This window comes from Callithrix jacchus, chromosome 13 (genome assembly GCF_049354715.1).
Source record: "Callithrix jacchus isolate 240 chromosome 13, calJac240_pri, whole genome shotgun sequence".
Taxonomy (NCBI): Eukaryota; Metazoa; Chordata; class Mammalia; order Primates; family Cebidae; genus Callithrix; species Callithrix jacchus.
In genome coordinates, this window is record NC_133514.1 from 88,601,192 (window position 1) to 88,627,786 (window position 26,595).

Genomic DNA, 26,595 nt, shown 5'->3' on the forward strand with positions numbered 1-26,595 from the left:
TCCTACACAGGATTCATGGAAGAAGGGAGGGAGGAGGGGAAGAAGCCCCACCAGGGGGTCTTCAGCAACTCGAAGGCTGTTGCCCCCATTCAGAGCAGGGACAAATGGCTCAGGAGCATCCATCCGTCTCCCTGTCTCCCTGTCTCCCTGCTCCCACTTCCTCTTCAGCTGTGTTTGGCTTCCTTCTTGGCACATCCCTTCCCACCAGCACTCCCACTGCTCCTGCACTGTGGCTTCATTGTCTCTTCACTCCTCTCCTCCTTTACCCACTTTCTCTTTATTTTCCTTCCTTTCTTTTTTGTATCTATCGAAAATTTTCCAGTCCTTTCACTCTTTCCTTCCTTTGCACCAATCACAACTACATTTCTCTTCTCACTGCCTCTGCAAAATGTCCCTTTTCTCTCCAGGTAGGACTTTTTATGTCCTTTCTTCTTTGGTATCGCACAGTTATTGTTCAACTACTTAGGGTTTTTACTAGAGCTCTCTATTAAAGCATCCACCGGCCACTACCAGCATACCTCATTGAAGTTTATAGCAAGACTCCATGAGGATGCCACAATTAAAGCCTCCTAACTTCAGTTCATCTCAACCTAAGTCCAGAGGGCCCACGCTTCTTTCTGTTCCCTTCAGGGCTGGGCAAATCAGTAACCCATCCATCTCTCCTCTCTATGCTCTTGTGTGGGTTTACAAAGCAAAGGTGAGCATCTCATTTGGTTATTTCATTAATGGAGTAAGACTTCATTTCCAAAGGTGAAACACTTTTATTTCTGAAACTGTATACCACCTATAACTAGATTCCTCAGGAGTATGCCATGCTATGACCCTGAGCACTTTGCATAGGAAGCAGTGATTTAACTTCCACTGGCCAAGACACATGCTGAAAAAGACTGAGGTGCTTGCCACTTCCTTTCATTTGGAGATGCAGGATGTAAATGGCATTTAATTGAAGCCATAAATCTAGCTTTTGTTTTAGTTTCTTTTGCTGTTGCTAAATCTAATCTGATTTTGCTTGCTTACCAAATGCTTTGACCACTAAGCAAAAATTCTAAAATAAATGAAGAGCATTTCCAGCCTCTCTCCCACCATCCCCTGCCCCTTCTTAATAGATGTTGCACCCCAGCACTGCCCCTTTACACCCCGAGAAGCCTGTGTGCGAACCTGAGTGAACATAGGAATCGCCTAAGGTGTTGTTCAAAATACAGATTCTGTTATGGGGGTGGGACTGAGAGCCTGCATTTCTAAAAAGTCCCAGGGGAAGCTGATGCTGACCCTTCACTCACCTGGAGCAGCAAGGGCATAACATGTGTGCAGAAAGAGCACAGACACAAAGATCTAGGTCAGGAGTTTTCAACTGGCTGAATATTACCATCACCTAGGGAGCTTTTAAAAATTCCAGTGCCCGGGTTACACCAATTAAGTCAGAATCTCTGGGGAAGGGACTAGGTCATCAGCATTTTTTAAAGTCCCCTAGATAAAGACAATTATGTGCTGTCAAGGTTGAGGATCTCAGCTCTCAGGGCTTCAAGGAAGGAGTGTTCAAATCCAGCTAAAGGGGAAGGGGAGGGCATTCTAGAAACAAGGCTGTAACTGAACTGAGAAGAACCCCTGTCCCATGGTAGGTTTCAGCTCTTGTCAACAGGCCAGCAGGAGACATATGTTGTAACAGTGGACTTTGCAAAGCTCTATAATTTTATCACTGCATGGAATTCCAGGCTGGCCTATTATGGCCGCACGCATCCATTGATAGTTTTCTTTCACCTAAAGGTTTGTTTTGCTCTAACCCTGGTCTTTCCCAACACCCACAGATCACCAGCAAGGTGGCAACATCACCACCTACTACCTGTGCGTTTTCTGCCAAGTCAGGATAAAAGCATGGCTCAGGATCTCCTTAAGCAGAAAATGTGTGCTGGAAGCCAGTCTTAAAGGACTGTAGGTTTACTGCCTACAATGACCCTAAAACACATTTTGCCATGATGAGAAACACCATGTAAGGCACAGAGGATGGGCACACCCAGGTGCTGCACTAGGAGAACTCAGCCCTGTTGAGCCTGTCAGCTGGTACTTAAGGAGATCTGAGATTCACCACCAGCCCATTAAGCATTTTCCCTACCCTCACCAAACACCAGTCTCCTCCCATTCCAAACACCCTTATTCTGACTACAAGTTATCCTTTTCCCCACCAAGAATGCCTTTAATAATCATCTGACTCAGTTTTACCTGCATAAGAAGCTCTTGGGACAGCCCCGATGGGATCTGTCCCAACTCCACCCCCTTCCAGGGATAACCGTTCCTCTTGACTCCAAAGCCATGTTGTTCTTAGAAAACAAACATTTGGCTGGGCCTGGTGGCTCATGCCTGTAATCCCAGCACTTTGGGAGGCTGAGGTGGGCAGATCAATCACGAGGTCAGGAGTTATAGACCAGCCTGCAAACATGGCGAAACCCCATCTCTACTAAAAATACAAAAATTAGCTGGGCATGGTGGCGGGCACCTATAATCCCAGCTACTACAGAGGCTGGGGCAGAAGAATCGCTTGAACCCAGGAAGCAGAGGTTGTAGTGAGCCAAGATGGTGCCACTGCACTTCAGCCTGGTGACAGAGCAAGATTCCGTCTCAAAAAATAAAGAAAAAGAAAAACAGCATCTATGCAGGAAAAGGGGATCAAGGTTCTGTTGAAAAGGTAGAGGGTAGCTCAAAAGCCTAAAGGACATGCCACACTGAGCCCTTACAGAGGTCAGATGCAGGAGAAGTGTGTCCTTGCCAAAAGGAAGGAGAAGGTCTACATACCAGACCAGCTTGCACACAGGAATACCCAGTATCACACCATGGCATAGCACCTGAAAGGAGATGTATGTTTGTATACATTGAATCCAAAGACAAAAAGCTTAAGCTACATAATGCCCAGCTCCAGGGAGAAGAATCAAGGACCCACATGCCCACAGTCAGGGAAGAGTCCAGGGCCCAACACAAGGAGGTTGGGAATGCTGTTGAGCCAAGGAGGCTGAGACAGTCTTAGTCCTGTGTCAACTCACTGTGTGGCCTGTGTGGCAGGTAACCTCACATCTCTGAGCCTGCAAAATGAGAAGAAGAGCACCATCTAAGCTTACCTCCCATCATGGAATTGAGGAAATAATGCCGTTTGAGGAAGGAAAGTGCTTTGTAACATATAAAATACCATGTGCGTGATGACTTCAAACAGTGCAGAATTTGTAAAGTTCACAGTCTGCAATCTCCAGTGAATACTTCACTCATTCATCAAATATCTATTGAGCACCTATTGTGAGCAAGATGCTATACTTCAAGAAAACAAGGAAACTGCCCATAAAGAGCTCCCATCTGTCTCCTAGAGATGGGACATATACATAAACAGCAACAACAGAGAGCTGAGGCCTAGAAAAAGGAAAGATGAAGAACTCTCAAGTAGGTGCTGCTGCTCCCAGCCTCCATTTACAGGTATTTACTCAGAGACCTTACAGCCCAAGGTCAACAGAAAAAACTGCCCAGAGTTCAATGGGAAAGAGCAAGGATGGCTCAGACTGTGTGGGCTGGCAAGACAAGCAATTCAGCTGATCAGAATATAATATGCCCATGACATTCCAACATGGCAAGTTTAACTTCTTAGACCGTGCAAAAAAAGCATTTAGACTCCTTACTTATCTCTCTACTGCCTGAATCCACTTTTGATCTAGGCTTCTTGGACAACAGCCCTCAAGATGTTCAGCGACACCCACATGAATACATCACTTGCAGCACAAGCATGAACAATTAAAATTACTTATGTTTATTGGCTACTTATTATGTGCCAGGCATTGCACTAAGCAACTTGCATGCATTATTTCTTCTAAAACAATCTTATGAGATAGGCACTATTATTGTCCTCACCTCAAAGATGAGATGAGAAAACCAGGCACAGAGAGGTTGTGGGGCTTCCCCAAGGATGCACAGCTAAGTAGGTGGATGATATGATGTGGCTCTGTGTCCCCTCCCAAATATTATCTTGTATTTCAATCCTCATATTCCCCACATGTCAAGGGCAGACCCAGTGGGAGGTGATTGGATCATTGGGGCAGTTTCCCTATGCTGTTCTCATGATAGTGAGTGAGATCTCACAAGATCTGATAGTTTTATTTGTGTTTGGCAAGTTCTTCCTTCTCACACACTCTCTCTCTCCTGCTGCTATATGACAAGGTCCAAGTTTGCTTCCCCTTCACCTTCTGCCATGACTGTAAGTTTCCTCAGGCTTCCCCAGCCATGTGGAACTGTGAGTCAATTAAACCTCTTTCCTTTATGAATTACCCAATCTTGGGCAGTTCCTTATAAAAGTATGAAAACAGACTAATACAGTAAATTGGTACGGAGGTAGTAGGGCACTGCTATAAAGATACTTGAAAATGTGGAAGCAGCTTGGAAACTGGGTAACAGGCAGAGGCTGGAGCAGTTTAGAGAGCTCAGAAGAAGACAGAAAGATGTGGGAAGGTTTGGAACTTCCTGGAGACATGTTGAATAGTTTTAACCAAAATGCTGGTAGTGATATGGACAATGAAGTCCAGGCTGAGGAGGTCTCAACTGGAGATAAGGAACTTGTTGGGAACTGGAATAAAGGTCACTTTTGCTATGCTTTAGCAGAGCGACTGGTGGCATTTTGCCACTGCCCTAGAGATCTGTGGAACTTTGAGCTTGAGAGAGATGATTTAGGGTATCTGCCAGAAGAAATTTCTAAGCAGCAAAGTATTCAAGAGGTGACCCTGGTGCTCTTAAAAGGATTCAATTTTATGCACTCACAAAGAGATGGTTTAAAATTGGAACTTATATTTAAAAGGCAAGCAGAGCATAAAAGGTTGAAAATTTGAAGCCTGATGGTGTGATGAAAAAGAAAAACCCATTTTCTGGGGAAAAATTTAAGCTAGCTGCAGAAATTTGCATAAGTAACCAGGGGCCACATGTTAATTGCCAAGACAATGGGGAAAATTTCTCCAGGGCATGTCAGGAAAAACTGGGCTTACCCAGGGCCATGCTGCTGCTCTGTGCAGCCTCAGGACTTGGTAGCCTGCATTCCAGCCATGGCTAAAAGGGGCCAACGTACAGCTCAAGCCATAGCTTCAGAGGGTGCAAGCCCCAAGCTGTGGCAGCTTCCACATGGTGTTGGGCCTGTGGGTGCACAGAAGTCAAGAATTGAGGTTTGGGAACCTCCACCTAGATTTCAGAGGATATATGGAAATGCTTGGATGTCCAGGCAGAAGTTTGCTGCAGGTATGGAGACCTCATAGAGAACCTCTGCTAGGGCAGTGCAGAAGGGAAATGTAGGGTTGGAGCCTCCACACAGAGTCCCCACGGGAGCACTGTCTAGTGAGCTGTGAGAAGAGGGCCACTGTCCTCCAGACCCCAGAATGGTAAATCCACTGACAGCTTGCACCATGCACCTGGAAAAGCCGCAGATACTCAACACCAGCTTGTGAAAGAAACTGGAAGGGGTGTTGTACCCTGCAAAGACACAGGGGCAGAGCTACCTGAGCCTGTGGGAGCCCACATCTTGCATCAGCATGACCTGGATGTGAGATATGGAGTCAAAGGAGATTATTTTAGAGCTTTAGGATTTAATGACTATACCACCACTGAATTTTGGATTTGCATGGGGCCTATAGCCCCTTGTTTTGGCCAATTTCTCCCATTGGAATGGGAGCATTTATCCAATGCCTCCTATGCCCCCATTACTTCCATTGTATCTTGGAAGTAACTAACTTGCTTTTTTTTTCTTTAAGACAGAGTCTTGCTCTGTCACCCAGGTTAGAATACAGTGACACTATATTGGCTGCAACCTCCACCTCCCCAGTTCAAGAGGTTTTTCTGCCTCAGCTTCCTAGTAGCTGGGACTACAGGTGCATGACACCACACCCTGCTAATTTTTGTATTTTTAGTAGAGACAGGGTTTTACCACATTGGCCAGGCTGGTCTCGAACTTCTAACCTCAAGTGATCCGCCCAACTTGGCCTCCCAAAGTGCTGGGATTACAGGCATGGGCCACTGCACCAAGCCATTTGCTTTTGATTTTGTAGGCTCGTAGGTGGAAAGGACTTTCCTTGCCTCTGATGAAACTTTGGACTTTAACTTTTGAGTTAATGCTGGAATGAGTTCAGACATTGGGAGACTGTTGCTAAGGAATGATTGTATTTTGAAATGTATAAAGGACATGAAATCTGGGAGGGGCCAGGGCAGAATGATATGGTTTGGCTGTGTGTCCACACCCAAATATCATCTCAAATTGTAATCCCAATTATCCCAACACGTTGAGGGCAGGACCCAGTGTGAGGTGGCCGGATCATGGGAGCGGTTTCCCCCATGCTGTTCTCGTGATAGTAAGCGAGTTCTCACAAGATCTGATGGTTCTATAAGTGTTTGGCAAGTTCCTACTTCACACACACTCTCTCTCCTGCCATCATTTGAGAAGGTCCAATTTTGCTTCCCCTTCTCCTTCCACCATGACTGCAAGTTTCCTGAGGCCTTCACAACCATGTGGAAGTGTGAGTATACTAAATCTCTTCTTTTTTTCTTTTTTTTTTTTTTTTGAGATGCAGTCTTGCTCTGTCACCAGGCTGGAGTGTAGTGGTGTGATCTCAGCTTACTGCAAGCTCCATCTCCCAGGTTCAAGTGATTCCCCTGTCTCAGCCTCCTGAGTAGCTGGAGGAGTAGCTGTGCCCAGTCTCAGGCAATTCTTTATAGCAGTGTGAGAAAGGACTAAGATAGTGGGGGAGCCAGAATTTGAATCCAAGTATTCTGTCTCCACTCTACCACCTCTGTCGAATAACACTAAACTTAACTACCCAGAGCCACCTCGGGGCAGCTCATGGTGTATATAAGGGCGTACCTGCATGCATCTGTGTATGTATGTCTTTGTGGGTGTGAAAGAGAGAAAGACTACTACATTGTGAAATAGTCTACCACACAAGCCAGAGCAGAGGTCTCCATGCTCATAAGAGGCCAAGAAGGCACCATGGCCATTGTAGGGCTGCATGTGTGAGCAGGATGTGTGTGGGTAAAGGAGATCAACGTTTGTGCATGCAGAACTGAGCTGGAGGTAGCTATGGGGCCTGAGGAGGCCACCTGCCCAGAATAGTGGCACATGCTGCAGAGAAGGTAAAAATTGTCTTAGACACAAGTGGAGCACCCCTGGGTAGAACTGTGGGAGACTGAGAACAGTTGCTATCTTCAGAGCTTCTTAACTTCTCCCCCTAAGAAGCCTCAACTGATGGGGAGAATTGACACATTACCCATAGGTAGTCAGAAGGCACAGCCTGAAGCAGCCACCTGTAGACTATATTTCTTCCCTTTATATTTTGTTAATAATATACAGAGTTGCATCTAACTCTTTTATAACCCATGTTTGCTTAAATATATTAGTTCGTATCAAGCCTAATTAGCATTCCAGAAAACTGTGTTTCTCTGTGCCCTGAGCATTGGCTACCCTGGCTCAGAGTTTCATGCCCAGTTCCAGGAGCAAAGAACTCAAACATGGAGCACCTCAAAAGGTTTTTGAGCAGTGGCATGACCAAGTCATGTTTTAATATTAATGTATCCATCACCAGTGGCAAAGTGGAGAAAAACTGGGGAGTCTGAAGTGAGAGAAATCAGCTGGAAGGTGATCTGCATTGGGGAGAGCCTGGCTCAAAGGGAGAGAATGGGCTGATCCAGAGTGAGGGCTCTGAAGGAGAATTCGATGGCTGAGTAATTGCAATTGATGGAATGCAAGAGGCAATCAATCAATAAATAGCCATTTATTTGTGGGATGAGAAGGCTCAATATGTGGAACATTGAAGGGTCATCCCACTTTAGAAGTGTCACATAAGAGGTATGGCGAGATTCTGTAAGATTCTTCCAAACACAAGCTAAAGAGGAACGTCAAAGGAGGCCTGGTGGTCTGCTCTGTCCCCCACCTCACCTCACAGCCACTGCAGGCTCCTCAGAGCCTTTCCACTGGAGGCCAGAATTCCCCTGCCAGGCTCTGGTTGGATTCTCAGTTGCAGAATCCCAGCCCTGGCCCTGCAGCAAAAACCAGAAAGATAAAGCCCCCGACCCACTGGCCACTAACTGTGTCTAACCCCAGCCAGTCCTCAAATGACCCAGAGGAGGTAGTACTGCCTCTGACTCCTGCCCCACCCAGTCTGACCCTCTGGCCTCAGTGAGTCAGTCTCCTCTCAGCCCAGATCAGACTAAGTTGGAGATGCCAAGAAAACTCTGAGCCACCCCTAATAAAAGCCGGCACTCAGCCAGCCTCTTATACAACCCATCCCTGGGCAAGGTGCCTCTCACCTTAGCCCAGCTACTGGCCTGTTTACTTGCCCTGTCCTCCTAGTGCCCGGGCATCTCCTGAATTCCCCCCTCCCTAATCTCCCTGGGGTGTGATCTACCAGTCCAGGGCCCTTGTCTGTCCCCATTCTGGCAGCCTGACCAAACATCCACCTAGCCCCACACACCCAATTTTTCACCTTCAGAACCTACCAACTCAGGAGGACTGAAGCCAGCACGCCCAGGGACCCAGCCTGACTCACTCAGAAAGGTCCTTTCAGAGTGATGCTGTCACTGAGATTCTGGTGGCAAGATGGCAGAGAGGCTGGGGGCTGTGTTTGGCAGGCATAATGGACAGAACCGGAAACAGCAAGGACAAAAAGTCCCAGGGACTTGATGTCAGTTCCACAGATACAAGGGTTTCTAGCAAGCAGGCCATTCACAAGAACAACCTGCCTCATGGGCAAGGTACCCCAGCCAGGAGAAGCTAGGTATCCAGAGGTGTTGGAGGATGGATTCCTTCATTATTTGACAGAGGGCAAAGAACATCCCTCTTGGTTCTAAGGTTGTAGAAATCTATGGAAACTCTACTTGCATCAATTACAAGGTCTTAGGCAAAATATATCAATCCAACTAACATTTTGGGGAACCTGCTAATCACTTTTACTTCTCCAGAGCTGCTGTGACCTCAATAACTCAGTTGGTTAGAAGATGAAGTAAATGAGGCCATTTGAGATTTACCCCCAGATGACCAGGGTGCTGGTATACTTAAACCCAAGAGACCAGGGATAGGGAGAGAGCTTTGACTCTGCCCTAATTCACACCAGCATTCAAGAAACCCTTTTAAGCCTGGGCCTCTCCCATCCCAGGGCAGCAGGAGCACCGGAAATAGGGCACAGTCCCTCTTCATGGGCCATGGGCATGTTTCTGCAGTTCCACTGGAGATGGACGGTCTTTAGGAGAAAACAATCAGGAGAAGAATTTCAAAATTAGTACAGTAGAGCAGGAGCCACATTGTTTCTAACCATTGGAAGAATTTGGGTTCAAACCTAGACACTAAGGACTCCTCAAAGTCTGGTTCTGATGCCCTAGTTTTATCTTTGATTATCTGCTGACGTCTCTCCCATGCTGCAGAAAGGTCCACGCTGGGACTTGCTGGCCCAAATCATGTCTTTTCTCAGGCATTTCTCTGGAGTATGCTCCTCTTTCTTGCCTGCTCAGCCAAGTCCTGACATGAAAGCTGAGCCTGGTCTCCCCAGGGCTGGGAGGGCAGGGCAGCTGGGCAGGGTAGCTGCTCTGCACTCTCTGCACTGCCCTCTTGCCCTCTGCCCTGTGCCTCCCCCTCAGGACCCAGTGCCTGCTCACTGCTCCTCCTGGCCACGTGAATGTGAGCCCTTTGCTGGCAAGGCCTGGGCCTTCCAGCTCTAACCCCTCCAGGGTAGCTCACAGGCACACAGTAGATATTTAACAAGGAGGGTTCTTACAAAGAGGATGGAGGAGCTGGTCTGTTTGTGGAGACCCTTGCCAGACATTCGAGGCATGGTTTTTGGAGAGATGTGAGACTGATTCAAACAGCCCTCTCTCTCTCTGTCCATATTTCTGAAGGAGAAGAGGAGGTGTGGGCAGCCAAGGAGAGTCTGAGCACGCCAAGCAGATCATTATGTGTTCTTGGAAGCAGGTTTAATACACTGGCACTGAGCTGAGCTGGGAACGGTCTCTGAGGCCCTCAGCCGGGACGTGGCTCGGGCAGGGATTTCATCTCCAGTTCTAACAAGTGGCGACGCCTTATGGAAACTTTTGAAAGCTGTTCTGTTTCAGACCAGCCAGCTTGTACTTCATCTGGCTGCTCTCACCCTGTCTCCCTTCAATTTGGGAGCACAAGAAGAGGGAAAATTAAAATCACTAAGTGCCTACTGTGTGCCAGTAACCAAGTCAGCAATTTCACTGTCCTGAGAAACCTTCATTGCCCTTCGAGGAGGAGACAGGGAGGCCCATGCAGCCCCGGAGTGGCAGAGCAGGGAGACTGGAGCAGCCCCACCTCGCAGCCTGTGCTCCTTCCAGATGCAGCGATCTGCTCTCCACCGGGCCATTGATGCTGCACATCTCGACTCTAACCCAAAGCCAAAATTCCCCATTGCAACAGGATGCACATTCCTGTGACAAAGGAACACTGTATTCCCTAGAGGAGATGCAACGCCCTGCTCCTGCAGAAGATACGTAGACTTGAGAAACAACACTGGGCTGAGGCCCTGGACCCAGGCCCTCGAGGGCCAGCCACTGGGCTCTGCATTGCCCATCCAGGCAGACAGAATAACAGAGAGCCACGTGGGGAATTGGGTCTAATCTTTACAATGCAGCAAGCTGCTCATTTTCTGGGTCTCTGCATCCTGCAAACATTACAATGAGGTGAGCTTGCACTGGAAAATGCAGAGAGCAACACACACGCGAGAAACAATTCCTTTTTTGCTTTTCACGGCCTTGATTTATCTGTAAATGGGAATATTGTCTGCATACAGAAGGGACTCAAGGGTAGAGAATAAAGTGCCTTTTGAAGAGTACCCCAGAAAGAACTTCCCTTATGCAGTAATAATAATAAAGGGATTTTAAGGTGTCAGGCTTTCTGCTGGGTGGTACAAATGCAGAAATTAACAAGCTAATGGCCCCTATTCATAAAGGGATTATAATGTAGACACATTTTTTCATCAAAAGAAATATAAAAATTTTTGAAGTATGTGGTTAGAAAATAATTTCTGAATATACCTCAACTCCTACCTGTACATTTCAGCCCCATCACTTAAAAGAACGCTATAATTCTTTGATTATGTGACGTATATTATTTTCATATTTTAACATTTCTAAAATCAGGATGCATCTTGTAATTATAGATGGAGGCATTTTCTTCTTTCTTGATAATATATAAAATAGTGCTAATAGCTGATAACCTCTTAGATTCCCTGAAATGTGTTTAGGAAAAAAAACTTTATCATTACCACCTTTCAACTAGACTTTTAATAGATTTCATAGCCACTGAATTTGACACAAAGCCTTTTCAGAACATTTCTGGTTCATCCAGACGGATGTTGTCATGCATGCTCTGTGTCTAGATATCTGATTGCCAGTGCTTACTATTCATGTGGTTGGCTTGGAGGGAATTTTTTACCAAGGGTTAGGGATGCTGTATCACCTCTTGGCCACCAGAGGGAGAGAGTGCATTGGAGAGGAACAGGTTCTCCGGGCTTGTCAGATTTCACGGACTCCTAAACCTTTCCAGCATGCCCCCTCCATGGCAGCGTGCCCACCCCTTACTGAAACCCTATCTACAGGGTCAGAATACAAGGAAAGGCCTCCATTCTGGAGTGATGGCAGCATCAGGGTTAGTTAGATCTGAATGACAGTTTCAGACCTACACAAAAATTCACAATGGCCTAAGGAGCTCCTCCTGGGAATGAGATTGGTGCTAGACCCAACAGGGGGTTCTCCCTACAGAAAATGCACAGCTGGTGGGTGGTCCTACACTTTTCTGAAGCCACTGGAGACTCCTGAGACCCAGAGGGATTTATAAAGTTATCCAGGAAAGTGTTCCCTATGTAGCAGTCAGCTGTAGCCTTGCTCACAATCAATCCCTCCCTCCCTCTCTTCCTTCCATATTTGTTTATTGAGCCTTTACTACATGCCAGGCACTGTGCTAGGAGCTGGGGATGCAGCAATAGAACAGAGGAGGCCACCGTCCTCATGAAACTGAAGTTCTGGTGAGGAGATAGAAAGTATACAAATAAATATACAAATCTGCTACAAGGAAAAGTACCTGGTCCCATGAGAGTATGTGACAGGAGAACAAGGCAGGTGGGTCTGCGAAGATTTATTAGCAAGTGACCATTGAGACAAAGCCTAGAGGAAGTGTAGGGGTGGACCAGAAAGAGTGAGGGAAAGGTCTTCAGACCAATGGACTTGCACTTGCAGAGGCCCTGGGTGAAAAGTGTTCCACACTTCGCAAGCACTAAGAAGAGGCCAGCATGGGGCCTGGACTTATGGATCCAAGAGCAAGTGACTCACTAAAGCACAGCGGGAGCTTAGAGCCTGGCACACCCTGCCAAAGACATGGTTTTCCATCTGAAACCATTGATGGGTTTTAAGCAGGGATCCAACATGAGTGGATTTGAATATTAATATGACAGCTCTTCCCTGCAGGGCATGGCTTGGAGGAGAAACCTGGGGAAAAATAGGGATAGCCAAATGAGAGTCATTGAAGAAGTGGTAAGAGGTGACAGTGGCTAACTGGTGACTATGAACGTGAAGGTAGATTTTAGAGACAGGATTGTTGAATTTGGAGAGGAAGAAGGGAGTGTTAAGTATGACTTCTGAGTGTTCTGAAGGAATGGTTTGGAAAGAGGAGATGATTTTTCCTAGGATGGTCACCTGTGAGGGAGGATAGGATTTGGGAAGGCAACATTGTGAGACTGTTTTGGCAAAGTAACGTTAAGATTCTTCTGGAACATCTACATGCGAGTGTAAAGTAGTCAATTAAATCTATTAATCCAGTGCTCAAAACTGGGCTGGAGATGTGAGATTTGAGAGTCATCGGCATGGAGATGGAAAACGAAGCCATGGCGAGAGCTGATGTCCCCTGGGTAGGAGCACTAGGGCTCAGAAGAGGGTCTGGAACAGGGGTCTGCAAAATGCCCATTACACCAGGAAGAGCTGCCAAAGAGAGTGTGAAGGAGCAGCGAGAGAGGATTCAGTGTAAAGGCCAGAGAGTGTGTCAAGGAGGGGCGATCAGCTCTCAGAACCCCACCCACCAGCCTGGTGGGAGGAAAGTGGACTTGCCGTCGAGGCCTTAGAGGCCACAGCAACAGCAGCTGTAGCAGAAAGTAGACTGAGCTGGGCTATGGAGAGATAGGGAAGCACCCAGTGTTCACCTGAGGACGGCAATCCAACTCACCGTGGTTCTCTAGCCATGTTCAGCAGTCTGGTGAAAGCATGGGACAGTTAGACATTTGGGTTTATCCTGACTGGAATTTCACCATACAAGCATGAAGGAGGGAAACAGGAGCAAGAGAGTTAAAGGAAGTTATATGAGCAGCCATGAATTTAAATTGGTCAAGGAGGGAAGGCAAGGCAGGTGGCAGTGGGAGCTAAAGGGCTATGAGAAGGGGCACCTGAGCAGGTGAGCCAGAGGTACAGGAGGAAGTGGCCAGAGGAGAGATCTGACTTTTGAGATTTCAAGTGTGTGTGATATCAAGCCCATGCTGGGGCTGTGGGGTGGCTGAAAAGCGGAGGTGAAAAGGTCTGCCAGAGATGAGGTGGAAAAGGACCTGAGAAGATGGAGAATAGGATGATAAGTTACCTGCCTGGATATTGAAGCTGCTTAAAGTTCTGGAGTGGGCATAAAGACTATTGGAGCAACTCAAGTCTTCACTGAATGAGGGAGTGAGCAGTCAGTAACACAGCAGTGAGCAGGTGGAGAGGATGCTATGCCTGTTAAGCCTCAAAGAAAGGTTTCTGCACAAGCAAGGTGAGTGGTGGCCAGAAGAAACTGGAGAGTCAGAATTCCTCACATTAGGAGTAGGAGAGGTAATAGCCCAGAGAAATGGAATTAATGCAAAATTAGAAAAGGGACTTTATCCGCTTTGGAAGGGAACCCTGCAGTCTTTGAGTGGTGTCTGGAATACTGAGTGTAAGGAATGGCAGCACCCATGTTAAGTCTCTATGATCCCTGCCCTGAGGGAGACTGCCCTACACTCAGGGAACGCAGCAGGGAGTAAGGAGCACGGGGGAAAGCTCTAGGTCATGTGGAGAGGAGACTGCGTGCAGCTCCAAAACCACCTCTCAAATCAGTAAAAAGACATAACTGAGCTGGAGGAGGCTAAAGAATAATGGCACAAATGGCTGAACGGGAAGGAGAGAGTACAGCACTCTCAAGGGGCAGCCAGACAAAACCAGGAAACTGAGGACCCTGGGCAACGGATGTTCCAAAAGCAAGTCATGGCATAAGCCCTGACCCTAGTGGTACAGGGGCAGGAGCCCCATGTGGAAGGGAAACTCCTTCAGCTGGGATGCACACAGCTCGCAGAAGAATAGACCAGCACTTTCTTCTGTTTCTGTGGAAGGGATAGAGGGAAGGGGCTGGAAAGGGAGGAGGAAAGAAGGAAAACTAGAGATCAATTGTAAGCAATGTAGTCTCCATGGAAATTCAGAAAGAGTTTCTGTTAGACACCCCCCACCCCCACACCTCCAATCAGTACTGGATCTATGTGTATGTATCAAGAGGAAAATACATGTACCACTAAGTACCACAACAGGATGGCACAACAGGCAATATGAAAGGCAGAGGAAAAACACTCGGTGATCGAGAGCAAAAGACAGACTTCCATTCTAACTTAGTGGTCAGGGATATTTGGAAAAGTAATGAGGTAGAGAAATGGCCTCAACTCTTTCTGGTAGGACAAGCTATAGAAACAGTAGGTCCCACCTGTGTCACTGTCCAACCCCCAGGACAGACCTGAGGTCTGAGTGCAGCCTCAGCCAGGTTCCTCTGGGCCCTGTCCTGACTCAATAGCTCATTCCCTCTCCTTCTGTCCAGTTCACTGATAGAAGAGCAGCTGCACCCTGAAGGAATGTCTGACACCCACAGCAGCCCTCTCCTGCCAGAGCCACTTTCCAGCAGATACAAACTCTATGAGGCAGAGTTCACCAGCCCAAGCTCCCCGGATACTCACCCAGCTCTGCCTCTCCTGGAAATGCCTGAAGAAAAGGTAAGGAGTGTCTCTCCCAGGATGTTTCCTGGGACGGAGGGGATGGAAAAAGGTGGGTAAAAGATGCTGCTCTCCTGGCTTCCCAATGAACTTAGCACACTGAGGAAGTGACACTGCCCAGGGAGAATCTGCCCCAGTCGGCACATGCTGACACCTATGGTGGGTCCTACCTGGCCTTAGATAGAAAATGTGGCTCTTTGTGAGACATGGTTTTAAGTACAAGTAGAGAATACAGGCATTCACTCACCAGTCTTCCAAACAGTCTCCAAAATCTTTCCCCTCAAACCTGATCCCATGAACTACCCTACTGTCTGCAAAGGAAAGGCCTTTGCTGAAATGCAGGCTGTTAGCATCCTCAGTGGTAACATAGAGGTAGACTGGCTGGATGCTGCCGCAGTGCAGAGGGACTCAAGACTGCTGGGATGGCCTTGAGGAGATGCCCTGATTTGCAGTGAGGAGGTCCCGTATATTCACTCATTACTACTTTGAAATTACAGAAGGTGGCCAGGTGCGGTGGCTCACAACTGTAATCCCAGCACTTTCGGAGGCTGAGTTTGGGAGTTCAAGACCAGCCTGACCAACATGAGAAACCCCGTCTCTACTAAAAATACATTAGCCGAGTGTGGTGGCACATGCCTGTAATCCCAGCTACTTGGAGGCTGAGGCAGGAGAATCACTTGAACCTAGGAGGTGGAGGTTGTACTAAAAATACAAAAATTACCCAAGCATGGTGGCACATGCCTGTAATCCCACCTACTCAGGAGGCTGAGGCAGACAAATTGCTTGAACCCAGGAGGTAGAGATTGCAGTGAGCTGAGATCATGCCATTGCACTCCAGCCTTGGCGACAAGAGTGAGAGTCTGTCTCGGAAAAAAAAAAAAAAGGAATTATAGAAGGTATTTGATCTGCTGTACATACATGTATATCATAATTTTTAGTATGATTATAACTGCATTTCAGTATAATTGGTTTGGTTTGTAGTCCTATTTATCTTACCTTTGCATTTACAAACATTATTCTGGAAAGAAGCTCATGGGCTTTGCCAAACTGCCAAAAGGGACCCGTGGGGCCAAGGTGAAGAAAAGCAGCTCTGAAGAAGGTGCATGGTCCTGGGAAGAGCAGGCTTGCACATGGCACTCTATGGGCCATAGACAATGGGCGTGTGTTTCACTCTTTGTCACATGATACTTTATTTATAAAAAACACCTGCCACCCTTCTCTATCCCCAAATGCCCCTGCCCTCAGAAAGCTGTATCATTTGATGTCTTATTGATTTCTCCTAAAAGGATCTCCGGTCTTCCAATGAAGACATCCACATTGTGAAGATCGAAAAGCCCAGCGAAAGGAGTAAAAGGAAAGAAAGTGAGGTCGCCCATCAGGACTCTGCAGGCCAGGGGGGCATCAGCCTCTCCCAAGCAGTGGGCTACCTCACAGGTGACATGAAGGAGTACAGAAGCTGGCTGAAAGGTAGGAAAATACCCTAAGGAGGGGCAGCCAGACCAGGCCAGGCTGGGGAGACACCCCTCTCTCCAATTTGGTCCAGAGCTGCTCCCTCACTCATTCACCTTCGCCCTGGGTAGATTCACCCAGGACTGGACCTCACCCAGGGCTGGGCTGCAGTCCACAGCTGGGGGGCCTTCAGCCCTGAGCTGACTCCAGGCAGATATGATACACCCTACTGGCCTGGAATTCTCATGGTTTCAGAATTAAATGCATTGATCTTAGTTCTTTGCAAATTGCTCCTTCCTATATTAAATAGATATAGGACAACTATATTAGCAACATATAAGCCATTTCCCAAGCTGGCTGAATGATCGTTCCTTCACTCGAGCCACTTGTTCCACAGCCCATGTGCCTACTATGTGCCAAAAAAGTATTGGCATCATCCTTCCCAGAGCTCCAGGATTCTCTCCTTTTAACTTCTTCTGGAACTAAATACTGAAAGAGACACCACACACTTCCCCTCCCACTAGCCCGGTCACCTGCACAAGTTGTCCTGGAAACCAAACCAGCAAACAAGGCAGAACGTATGCCTCTCTCCCATACCTGGCTTCCCCCAGGCCCTGACTCAGTACTGATTTTCACAGCAGGGCTATAACAATTTCTTCCCCAGTGTCTTTTCTTCAGGCTACTTTCTTTGCTGCTCAGATACCAGCCCTCCACTGAGTCATCCAGCACTACAGAAAAAAAGAGTTTCCTGCCCTCCCCCACCTTCCCCACGTTTTCTTTTGGATCAGTGAATTTCCCTTGGAATGCTCCTGGGGCTTCTTTTCCAACCAAGCCAGTGGCTGGAACAGCGTTAAATTGGTCTCAGCACGGTGCCTCTGTCTATACGGCAAAAACTACCACCCACTGCAGAATGATTGCTGGGCCACTGAGAGACTTGGGCTGGGCACCAGCCTCCCCGCCACCCCTCACCCCTCACCCCCACCCCGGGCCTGGCTAAATGGGAAGTAAGGCCTGGCTTATGCATCCCTGTTTGCCTTGGTTGCCATGCCAACCAGCAGTTCAGTCAGCAGAGCAGCCCAGCCTGGACCTGCTGATGGCTCTCTCTCTCTCTCTTTCAGACAAGCACCTCGCCCTCCAGTTCATAGACTGGGTCCTGAGGGGGACCGCTCAGGTGATGTTTGTCAACAATCCTCTCAGCGGCCTCATCATCTTCATAGGGCTACTGATCCAGAATCCCTGGTGGACAATCACTGGTGCCCTGGGGACAGTGGTCTCAACCCTAACAGCTCTCGCCTTGAGCCAAGACAGGTGGGTCCCTCTCTATACGGATCTTAGCAAGATGTGTTGGACGGAAAGAAGAGAGATGTTTACTTGAGTAACCAGCGAACCTTACCCTCTCAGCCACCCAAAGTCTCCTGAGCATCAACTTTGAGCAGGTCATTAGGGTCCTTGCAGAATTGCACTGCTCCTGCTCACAGCATGTGACAGTGCCGAGCTTCATTTGACTGTGGAGACTTCTGCAAACACTGTCTCAAAGGGAGGTGCAGAGGAAAAGCTAAGCTGTTCTTCCCTCACACAGCCTACCATCTAGTTGAAGGAGACAAGATTAACAAGCAATAAATGTCTCAGAATAATACAGGACAGTATATAATTTAGTTCAGAGAAGACAGACATCACCAAGCGTGAGGAAGATCAGAGAGGTTACCTCTGAGTTAGAAAGCTTGGGTATGGGGAATGGGAGAGAAGGCAAGAAGAGAGGAGAGGACAGTGTGGGAGGGGGAACTGAAGAAGCGGAGCAAACAGGGCCAGCAGGAGGCATAGAACACAGGTGTGGAGCCAGAAGCTGGCCTCACACTGGCTGGTGGAAGTCAAGTAACAATAACAAGGGCGGGGCACAGTGGCTTACGCCTATAATCTTAGCACTTTGTGAGGCTGAGGCAGGCAAGTCACTTGAGGCCAAAAGAGTTTGAGACCAGCTCAGCCAACATGGTGAAACCCTGTCTCTACTAAAAATATAAACATTAGCTGTGCGTCATGGCGCACCCCTGTAATCCTAGCTACTTGGGAGGGAGGCTGCGGATCTCTTGAACCTGGGAGGCAGAGGTTGCAGTGAGCTGAGATCACATCGCTGCACTTCAGCTTGGGATGGGGGGCAGGTAGAGAGAGAGAAAGAGGAAGGAAGGAAGGAAGGATGGATGGATGGATGGATGAATGGATGGGAGGGAGAGAAGGAAAAAGAAAGAAAGGGAAGGGAAGGGAAAAGAAAGAAAACAAAACAACTCGCATTTTATAGAATTTGACCACTTCCTCCAACTTTGCTGCATATAATTCCAGTGGTTCCCAAACTTTCCTGATGGTCAGAATCACATAAGGTAGTTGTTAAGAAATAGTTTCAGCCCCACCCCTCCCCGTTCCTCTCATAGCCATGCCAATTCAGTAGATCCGGAGCGTGTACTTTTAACAAGGTCTTCCTAGATGCTTCCGGTGGTCAGAGAAGTTTGGAAAACGCTGGATTATCCCCTATCTTAGTGTTTTTCCATTTTGGGGTCACCAACCCATTTGCAGATCATGAATTAATTGTCAGCAGCGGTTTTTAAGTTAAAACAATATATAAAATGAAACCAATGAGAGTAATCCATGTGTGGTCATGGCAAATATTACTTGGTGAAATTTTTGTTTCATTTATGTTGGGGTTGTGTATGTGAGAGAGAGAGAAAGAAAGAAAGTGAAAGCTATGTCACAATATAAAATGCATTTCTTACAGTGGGTTTCTCTCAAAAAAAAAAACCTGAGAAGCCCTGTCATATTTTGATAACTGTGACTCTTCCCACTACTTCACAACACTGTGAAGGCAGCAGAGTCTGCATCTTGCAAGTGAGGGAAAGGAGGCTGGAAGGGGAGCGATACCTACCAAAGGAGCCACGGTCAGTGGGTGGCAGGACTCAGACTTGGAGGCATGACCTGCATCTTCTGGGCTCAAGGTCATGCTGTCCCCATCATGGCACCTGTGGGGACAACATGGCCAGAGGTCCGTCAGTGAACCCAAAGTAATCAGGGTTGGATGCACCATCACCAACCTCAGGCCCAGCTGACATTCCTCCTTCCACAGAGGAAAATGCACGAGTCAGCCTGGCCCTGGTGAGAAGCCGCTCGTGTGCCTCTAGGGTGGCATTGGGGGCCCACTCGGACTCTAGCATGCTAGAAGGCCATTCGAGGTCAGATGAATGAGAGGATTAAAGCTTTTGTGTGCAGACTGGTGGGTGAGATGAAAAATAGGCTCCAGCCAGGGCCTTGTGTCTGCTTTGGTTAGCGGGCCTCCTATTCCTTCTTCCATCTACCTATTGACCATGGGTAGCTGGCACAGAACTGGGCCCCAGCAGATCAACCCCTGCCTCACTGCTTCATCACTGTGTGCTGAAATTTACCTGGGGTAAATTTACCTGCCTTCTTAACTCTGTGACTCAGGCAGGCACTTCCCCCTCCAGCCCCATTATCGTCATCTGTATAATCTACAGTCCAGTGAGATGAGCACAAGACCCTCCCTGCACTGATGCTCTGACTCTTTGATGATCCTCCCCACCAATAATCTACTGGTAAACTTGCCAAGCCATTCAGAGTCGCATCACAGACTTCAGTTTTACAAGGGGAGACACACCAGGCATGCCTAATCCTCACAAACACCCTGATTAAGAATTTAAGACAAATATGCATCAGATAAAAGCCCGGCCCCTCAGCTGGGCTCCCCAAGTTTCGTTTGATGGGTCCCACACTACCTAGTGCTCACTCAGCATCACACTTGTCCCCAGTTAAGTACTTTTGCTTCTGTCCCTGAAGCCAGCCATACCTCTGCCCATCTAATTCTACCACTCCCTGGAATCCTTCCTCCCCTAGGGAGCCACTCCTGACTCTCTCCGTGCTCTCTGAACCCTTCTTCTCTCTGAACAATCACAGAACACATCCTGGCACTAGATTAAATTGTTCTTTAATTTTCTCTGATTCTTCTTTCTCTGGCTATATGCTAAGCATGTTCAGGAGAAGAAGTTGGTTTTCAATGTTCCATATATGCCCACAGTGCATAGGAAAGATCTAGGCTTTGTTACTGACAGGTCAGTGCCTTTTCAATGCCATAGGCTCAAAGCTGCAGCCACTGGACACATCATACACACACACACCTTCTAAGGAGCCACAAGCTCACTGCTGTCTACAGTAAACACTGACACAGCTGCATATTCTAACCTAACCTCCACCACCCCCACTACCCTTTAATCACCCCCGCTGTCACCACCCCCTTTTCCCACTAGACCGAGACTGTACTTTACAGATGGTAACTGAAGGTCAACACCAGCGCTGCAGTGTTCTGATGGAATGTGGTCTTAATGAAGACCTTTATGGCATTGGAGTTGAACTCGATTTTGTTATAGTCAGGGAGGGAATATAAGGAAATGGGTTTCTCTTTGACAACTAAATCCAGAAGCCACCAAAATTTTAGTAAAAACAAGAGTTCTGGAAGGACACTTTCCACAGGGTGGGGCAGCTATTGGTATTAAAACAAAAAAGCACTAAATTCTATCCCCAGACACAAATGGGAAAATGTAGAGAAAATGTGAACACACTAAAAATAATAGATGAAATTATGAAAAGCATGGATTTCTGCTCCCCGATGGTCTTCTCTGCCACCTCCCTCCACTCCACCTACTGCCTGTCTCCAGCTGCCCCCAGATCTTCCTGGCCTCAGGAGCAGCTGAGGACACAGCTTGTCCTGTGTCCACACATGTGCCTTGTGCTACAGCTTTCTTGCAGGAAGCTGCCTAGATATGCTCTCTCCTGCCCCTTTCCTGTCATCCTGCTCTCCTCTTATCTAGGTCACTAGAATTCCTGGTCACTACAGAGGTGAAAGGTTCTCCCCCTTCCAGACCTAAGCCACAGTCTCTGCCAGGTCGGAGCCCTCTTCTAGCCAGAATTCCCTTCTTGCATCTCAGGGAAGTTTCCAGAAGCTTCTGCCATGCAAGAACAGCCAATACATGATAAAGTTTAGCATGTTCACATGTTCATTCAACAAATACTGGCTAGGCATCCTCCATGCACAAATTCTCTTGACATTGCTGGGTTACTGGGCCACAGCAACAGACATGCAGACATACTTCAGCCCTCTTAGAACTAAGGCAGGTGCAGAGGGGCTGAGGGACTGACCACAAGCACACACAGGTCATTCCTTGGCAGGGGTCTTACAGCACAAGCTGCCCACACCCCTCCCTCTCTCACCCACAGCGCATGCCCCTCATCCAGCAGAGCAATTAGAAAGGTCAAGGACAGTGTTTATTAGGATCGGGAGGAGAAGCATAGATGCACATCAGCTTCTCCTCTGGAAAAGAGAGAGGTGCTACATTCACACTTAGGTTCTACCACACTTCCAGGCTGCTTCTCACCTAGGGGCACCTGGGAACCCAAAGCTAAACCAGCTCATTCACTCTGGTGCAGACGTGCAGTGAGGGGAAGTGCCCAGACTCCAACTACAGAGAATTGCTTTTTCGGTTGTTTGTTTTTTGTTTTTTTGAGACAGGGTCTTGCTCAGTCACCCAGGCTGGAGTGCAGTGGTGAGATCTTGGGTTACTGCAGCCTCCACCTCCTGAGCTCAAGTGATCCACCCATCTCAGCTTCCCAAGTAGCTGGGACTACAGGCATGTACTACCACGCCTGGCTGATTTTTGTATTTTTAGTAGAGATGGGGTTTCACCATGTTGCCCAGGAGGGTTGAACTCCTGGGATCAAGTCATCCTCTCACCTTGGACTCCCAAAGTGCAGGGATTACAGGCATGAACCACTGTGCCTGGCCACCTACAGAGAATTTTACACAATATAATCATAACACTTTCTCCTTCCCTCTCTTATCTCTCCCTTCCTCTTCCCTACTCCCACACACAACTTCCTTGTGTCACACCTTAGGTTTCTATTATATTTCCCTCTATACTTAGCAATCTAAGTCTCCCCTGATAAGCAAAAAAGAGTTTAGCCACAGACAAAGTGCATAATTTTAATTGTTAACCAGAAAGACAAAGATCTGTGGGTGTGTGGGTGTGTTTTAGCATCAGGAAAGGTGCTGGCAGCTATGTGGCTGCCCAATGTTCATTGAGTGAACTGACTGTTTTTCGAAGCATTATTATTAAAGGAATCATCTAAAGGAAGCATATCCTCAGAACACCAGGAGGGAGGGGCCCAGCAAGCACCAGCAACTTCAAATGCAGAATCACTCTGTTTCACCGCCAGGTCTGCCATTGCCTCAGGACTCCATGGGTACAACGGGATGCTGGTGGGACTGCTGATGGCTGTGTTCTCGGAGAAGTTAGACTACTACTGGTGGCTTCTGTTTCCTGTGACTTTCACAGCCATGGCCTGGTGAGGCACCTCATGTTTTCTGTTCACAGCTCCGTGGGGCCCCAGGGTACTTGTGTCTTACACTGGCCAGAGACAGGACATGCACATGTGGGACCCAGCCTCTTCATTGCCAGGTTAGCTTGTCTGACACCATGAAAGCCCATGACTTCTTCTGTCATTTGGGGATGTGGAATTAGGAGGATGCTTTAAAGCAACAAAAGACAACATGTTTTTATTGCAACTTCCTGAATGACATTCTTAGTAATAAAGGTCAGCAGTTCTAGAGAAAAATCTTCTAGAGACAATGATCCTACAGCTGCCATTTTTGGCATGGTCTATTTCTAAGTCATCCTGTGAGTGTGGCATAACAAGCATGCACCAGGAGTAAAAGAAGACTAGTTTCTTGAAGTCCCAGAATATAACCCTTGAGGAGCAAGCCAGCATGCCGGCCTGAGATGATCCAAGGACATTCTTAGTAATAAAGCTCAACAGTTCCTAAGTTATTCCTACGTGCTCAGCAGAGCACTAAGCAAGGCTTACATAGTGCTAAGTATAGTTACATTTGCCCACAGTTTACCAAAAGGAAGACCAAGGCATGCAGAGATTAAGTCACTTGCACCAGGTTGTCCTTTATGAAAGTATTTGATGCTGGCATTCCAAATCCAATCTGTACTATTAAACCCCAGGTTGCATGGGAATCATCTATTATGTGGCCTGACCAAGACCTAAAAACTGAAAACCTGCTTGTGGTAGAAGCAGAGAGCTTTCTTAGAACAGAATATTTATATGTAAAGCATAGAATCTTTGAACTGGAAGTATCAGTTGAGATCTTGCTGGGCAGTCACTTCATACTGTAGTTGAAATAGGAAGGTTAAGATAAAAGGGAGTTAGGAACAAATATTCCCCGAGTGAAGGGTGTACTGGGCCATTCACACATGCGATCCTTAGTTCACGTGAATCTACAGCAGGTCTGTCAAGCATCTTGGGGTCTCTGCAGTGTGCTCACTGTGGTGGTGAACCTTTGTCCGCCAGCCCCTGACTTCACATGTGTATACCACCCCGTTCTCAACTCCCCTCAAACAGGGCGATTTATTCCCATTCTCAGCAATAAGTCAGACATGACAATTTATTTTTAATGTCTCTAAGATGTAAAGGTCTTTCTTTGGTTTCAAAGTCTGCAGTTACTAAAACAAGTTAGTTTAATTTAGCTTAAGTACTGTTTTATTACTTTTTAGTAGTGCTTGCAAATAAATTACTGCATTAAACATTCTGGGCAATTTAGTTTCTTCTTAGGGTTTCTTTCTTTATCCGTTGGGACAAAAAGCCAAGATAGTCATTTCTATGGGGATTTTTCTTAATGCATCCCATGTTCCTGCCTGTGAGAAAAAGAACTAGCCTTCATTTGCCTACATTTGGTTTATAACTGCATAGATTAAGCCCCTCAGCACAGCTCCTCAGCCACATGGCACTGGGTAGCAATTAGACATCAGTGCCTCCCATCTCATTTCTCAATTTAAAGGACAAAAAGCACTGAGCACCCCACCCTGGGGCTCTGTGCTACTACTCCAGTGTATTCATTAATCCATTTATATGGACCCTGAAATTCAAGTCATAGGGTAGGCATTAGTAGTGCCATTTTCCAGATTCATCCAATAAACAAATATTTGTTGATTGCCTGAAACTATTTGTTGAGTGAAAGGTCAATCCTGGATCCTGAGAATATTTGTAAACAAGGACACGTCTCTATCCCCTTGGAGCTTACATTCTTCTTGACTTAGACAAAAATAAACTCATAAACTAGTTAATAAAAGGGATCGTTTCAAGATATAATAAATGCTTTGAGGAAAGGAAGAGAGGCTAAATGGGACAGCAAATGATTCCAGACATGGGTGATTGGGGAAGACAACTTTGCAGAGGGGACATTTGAGCTGTCGCCTAAATGGTAAGAAGGCATCTGTCATCTGAAGATGTGAGTGGAGGACGTTGCAGGCAGAAGCAGCCCCCAACTGGGGAAGTGTGATGTGTTCTAGGAAGAGAGACAAGACTGGTGTGGCAGAAGCCCAGTGAAGGATGGAGGAGTGGCAGGAGGAGAGGATAGGCAATTGATGAGGGTCAGGCCAGGTATACCCTGTAGGCCCAGTAACCCTTTTGATTTCTGTATCAGCTGTGATAGAAAGCAGTTAGAGAGTTTTAGGCAGAAATTTGATGGGATATGGTTTAAATCTAAACAAATCAATCTGCTTGCAGGATGGAGATAGATTTTAACTAGAGCAAGAGTGGATGCTGGAAGCATCTGCTATGATAATCTACAATTATCTGCTACAAAATCCCACAGGAATGAGAGTGTTTAGAGTGGTATCTATGAGCATGGTGAGGAGTGGGTCTGGGGTATATTTTAAGGAAGATAGAGGCAACACAACTTGTTAGGAGGTTATGTAATACCAGGGAGAGAAAAAATAAAATTGAATACATTCCTATAATTTGCCTGAGTACCTGGGTTGATACAGAAGACCAAGAGAAGAACTGGTTGGTGGCAGAAGACAAGATGCAAATCAAGAATTCTGTTTGGACACATTATACTATAGACTTCCAAGCAGAGATATTATAAAGGAAATTGGATGTACACATGTGGAATGTAGTGATATGATCAAGATTTGGGAGGCAGAAGCTTTCATCCATGTTACTTAATTTAAGGCTATTGCTCAAAAGAGAAGATTTTTTAAATGACAGAGAAAAGATTCAAGACAGAGTCATAGTCTCTTCCAATGTTTAGAAGTCTGGCAAGATAGGGGAAAAACCATCAAGAGAGACTAAGAAAGAGCAGGCAAGAAGAGAACTAAGAAAATCCAATGTCATGGTAGCCCAGGCAGAAAGTATTTCAATGTCGTGGGCAGGTCCAACTGTCAAATCAAAGCAACAGGGAATGATCATGGACTTGGCAATATAGATGCCATTGGTGAAATGGACAAGAGCCATTTCCATGGTGTAATGAGGACACACACCTGACTGGAGTGAGTTTGGGAAAGACTAAGAGGAGAAAGATTGGGGATAGCATAGAAAGCCAATCATTTTGAGGGATATTGCCCTGAAGGGAAGAAGAGAAATGGATCCATAGCTGGAGTGGACATCAGGTTAAAGGGGGAGGATGTTTAAAGGTAGAAGATACTAGAGTGTGTTATATCCTGATAAGAATGATCTGAAGAAAAAGAAGAGTTTGAAGGTACAGGAGAACAAGGAGAAAATTACAGGAATGAAGTCCTTGAGGCAGATTAGATCCAAAGAACAGAGAAAAGAATGAAAAAGGTAGAGAGGCAGAGTATGTGTGAAGAAAGCAGACAGGGTGTAGATTTTATGGCTAGGGAAACAAGCATTTCTCATCTTGTCACTTCTATTTTCTTAATGAAGTAAAGCCAGGTGGTTGGCTGAGACAAAAGGGAAGCAGACAGTAAAGATTTGAGGAGAAAGGTGAAAATGTGAAATACTTGTCTCAGCAAGTTGGAGAGTTAATTGGCTAGGGATGTGTAGAAGGGTTTTCAGGAAGTCTTAAATGCCTTTTTGAAATTCACGGTCATTCATTAAAAGCAGCCCATTTAAACAACTCATGCGACTTCAGGTTTTGCCCAGCAGGTCAATGAGTGTGGGTGATGTGGGGTATTTGGATTCTAGGGTGGCTGATGCCTTCCAGAGGAAACTGAAGCTAAGGAAGATTAATTACCTAACATTGTTCATTCAGCCTGTATGT

At 46.8% G+C, this 26,595-nt stretch overlaps 1 protein-coding gene across 1 annotated transcript in view; it reads left to right on the plus strand.

The window, feature by feature from the left end:
* Positions 1-26,595, plus strand: part of SLC14A2 (solute carrier family 14 member 2) — a 466,908-nt gene that overhangs the window by 386,662 nt on the left and 53,651 nt on the right. Inside the window, exons 3-6 of the mRNA XM_035270925.3 lie at positions 14,861-15,032; positions 16,319-16,499; positions 17,600-17,789; positions 22,746-22,874. Of these exons, the coding sequence (XP_035126816.2) occupies positions 14,895-15,032; positions 16,319-16,499; positions 17,600-17,789; positions 22,746-22,874 (638 nt within the window). The 5' untranslated portion in view covers positions 14,861-14,894. The remainder of the gene's footprint in view (positions 1-14,860; positions 15,033-16,318; positions 16,500-17,599; positions 17,790-22,745; positions 22,875-26,595) is intronic.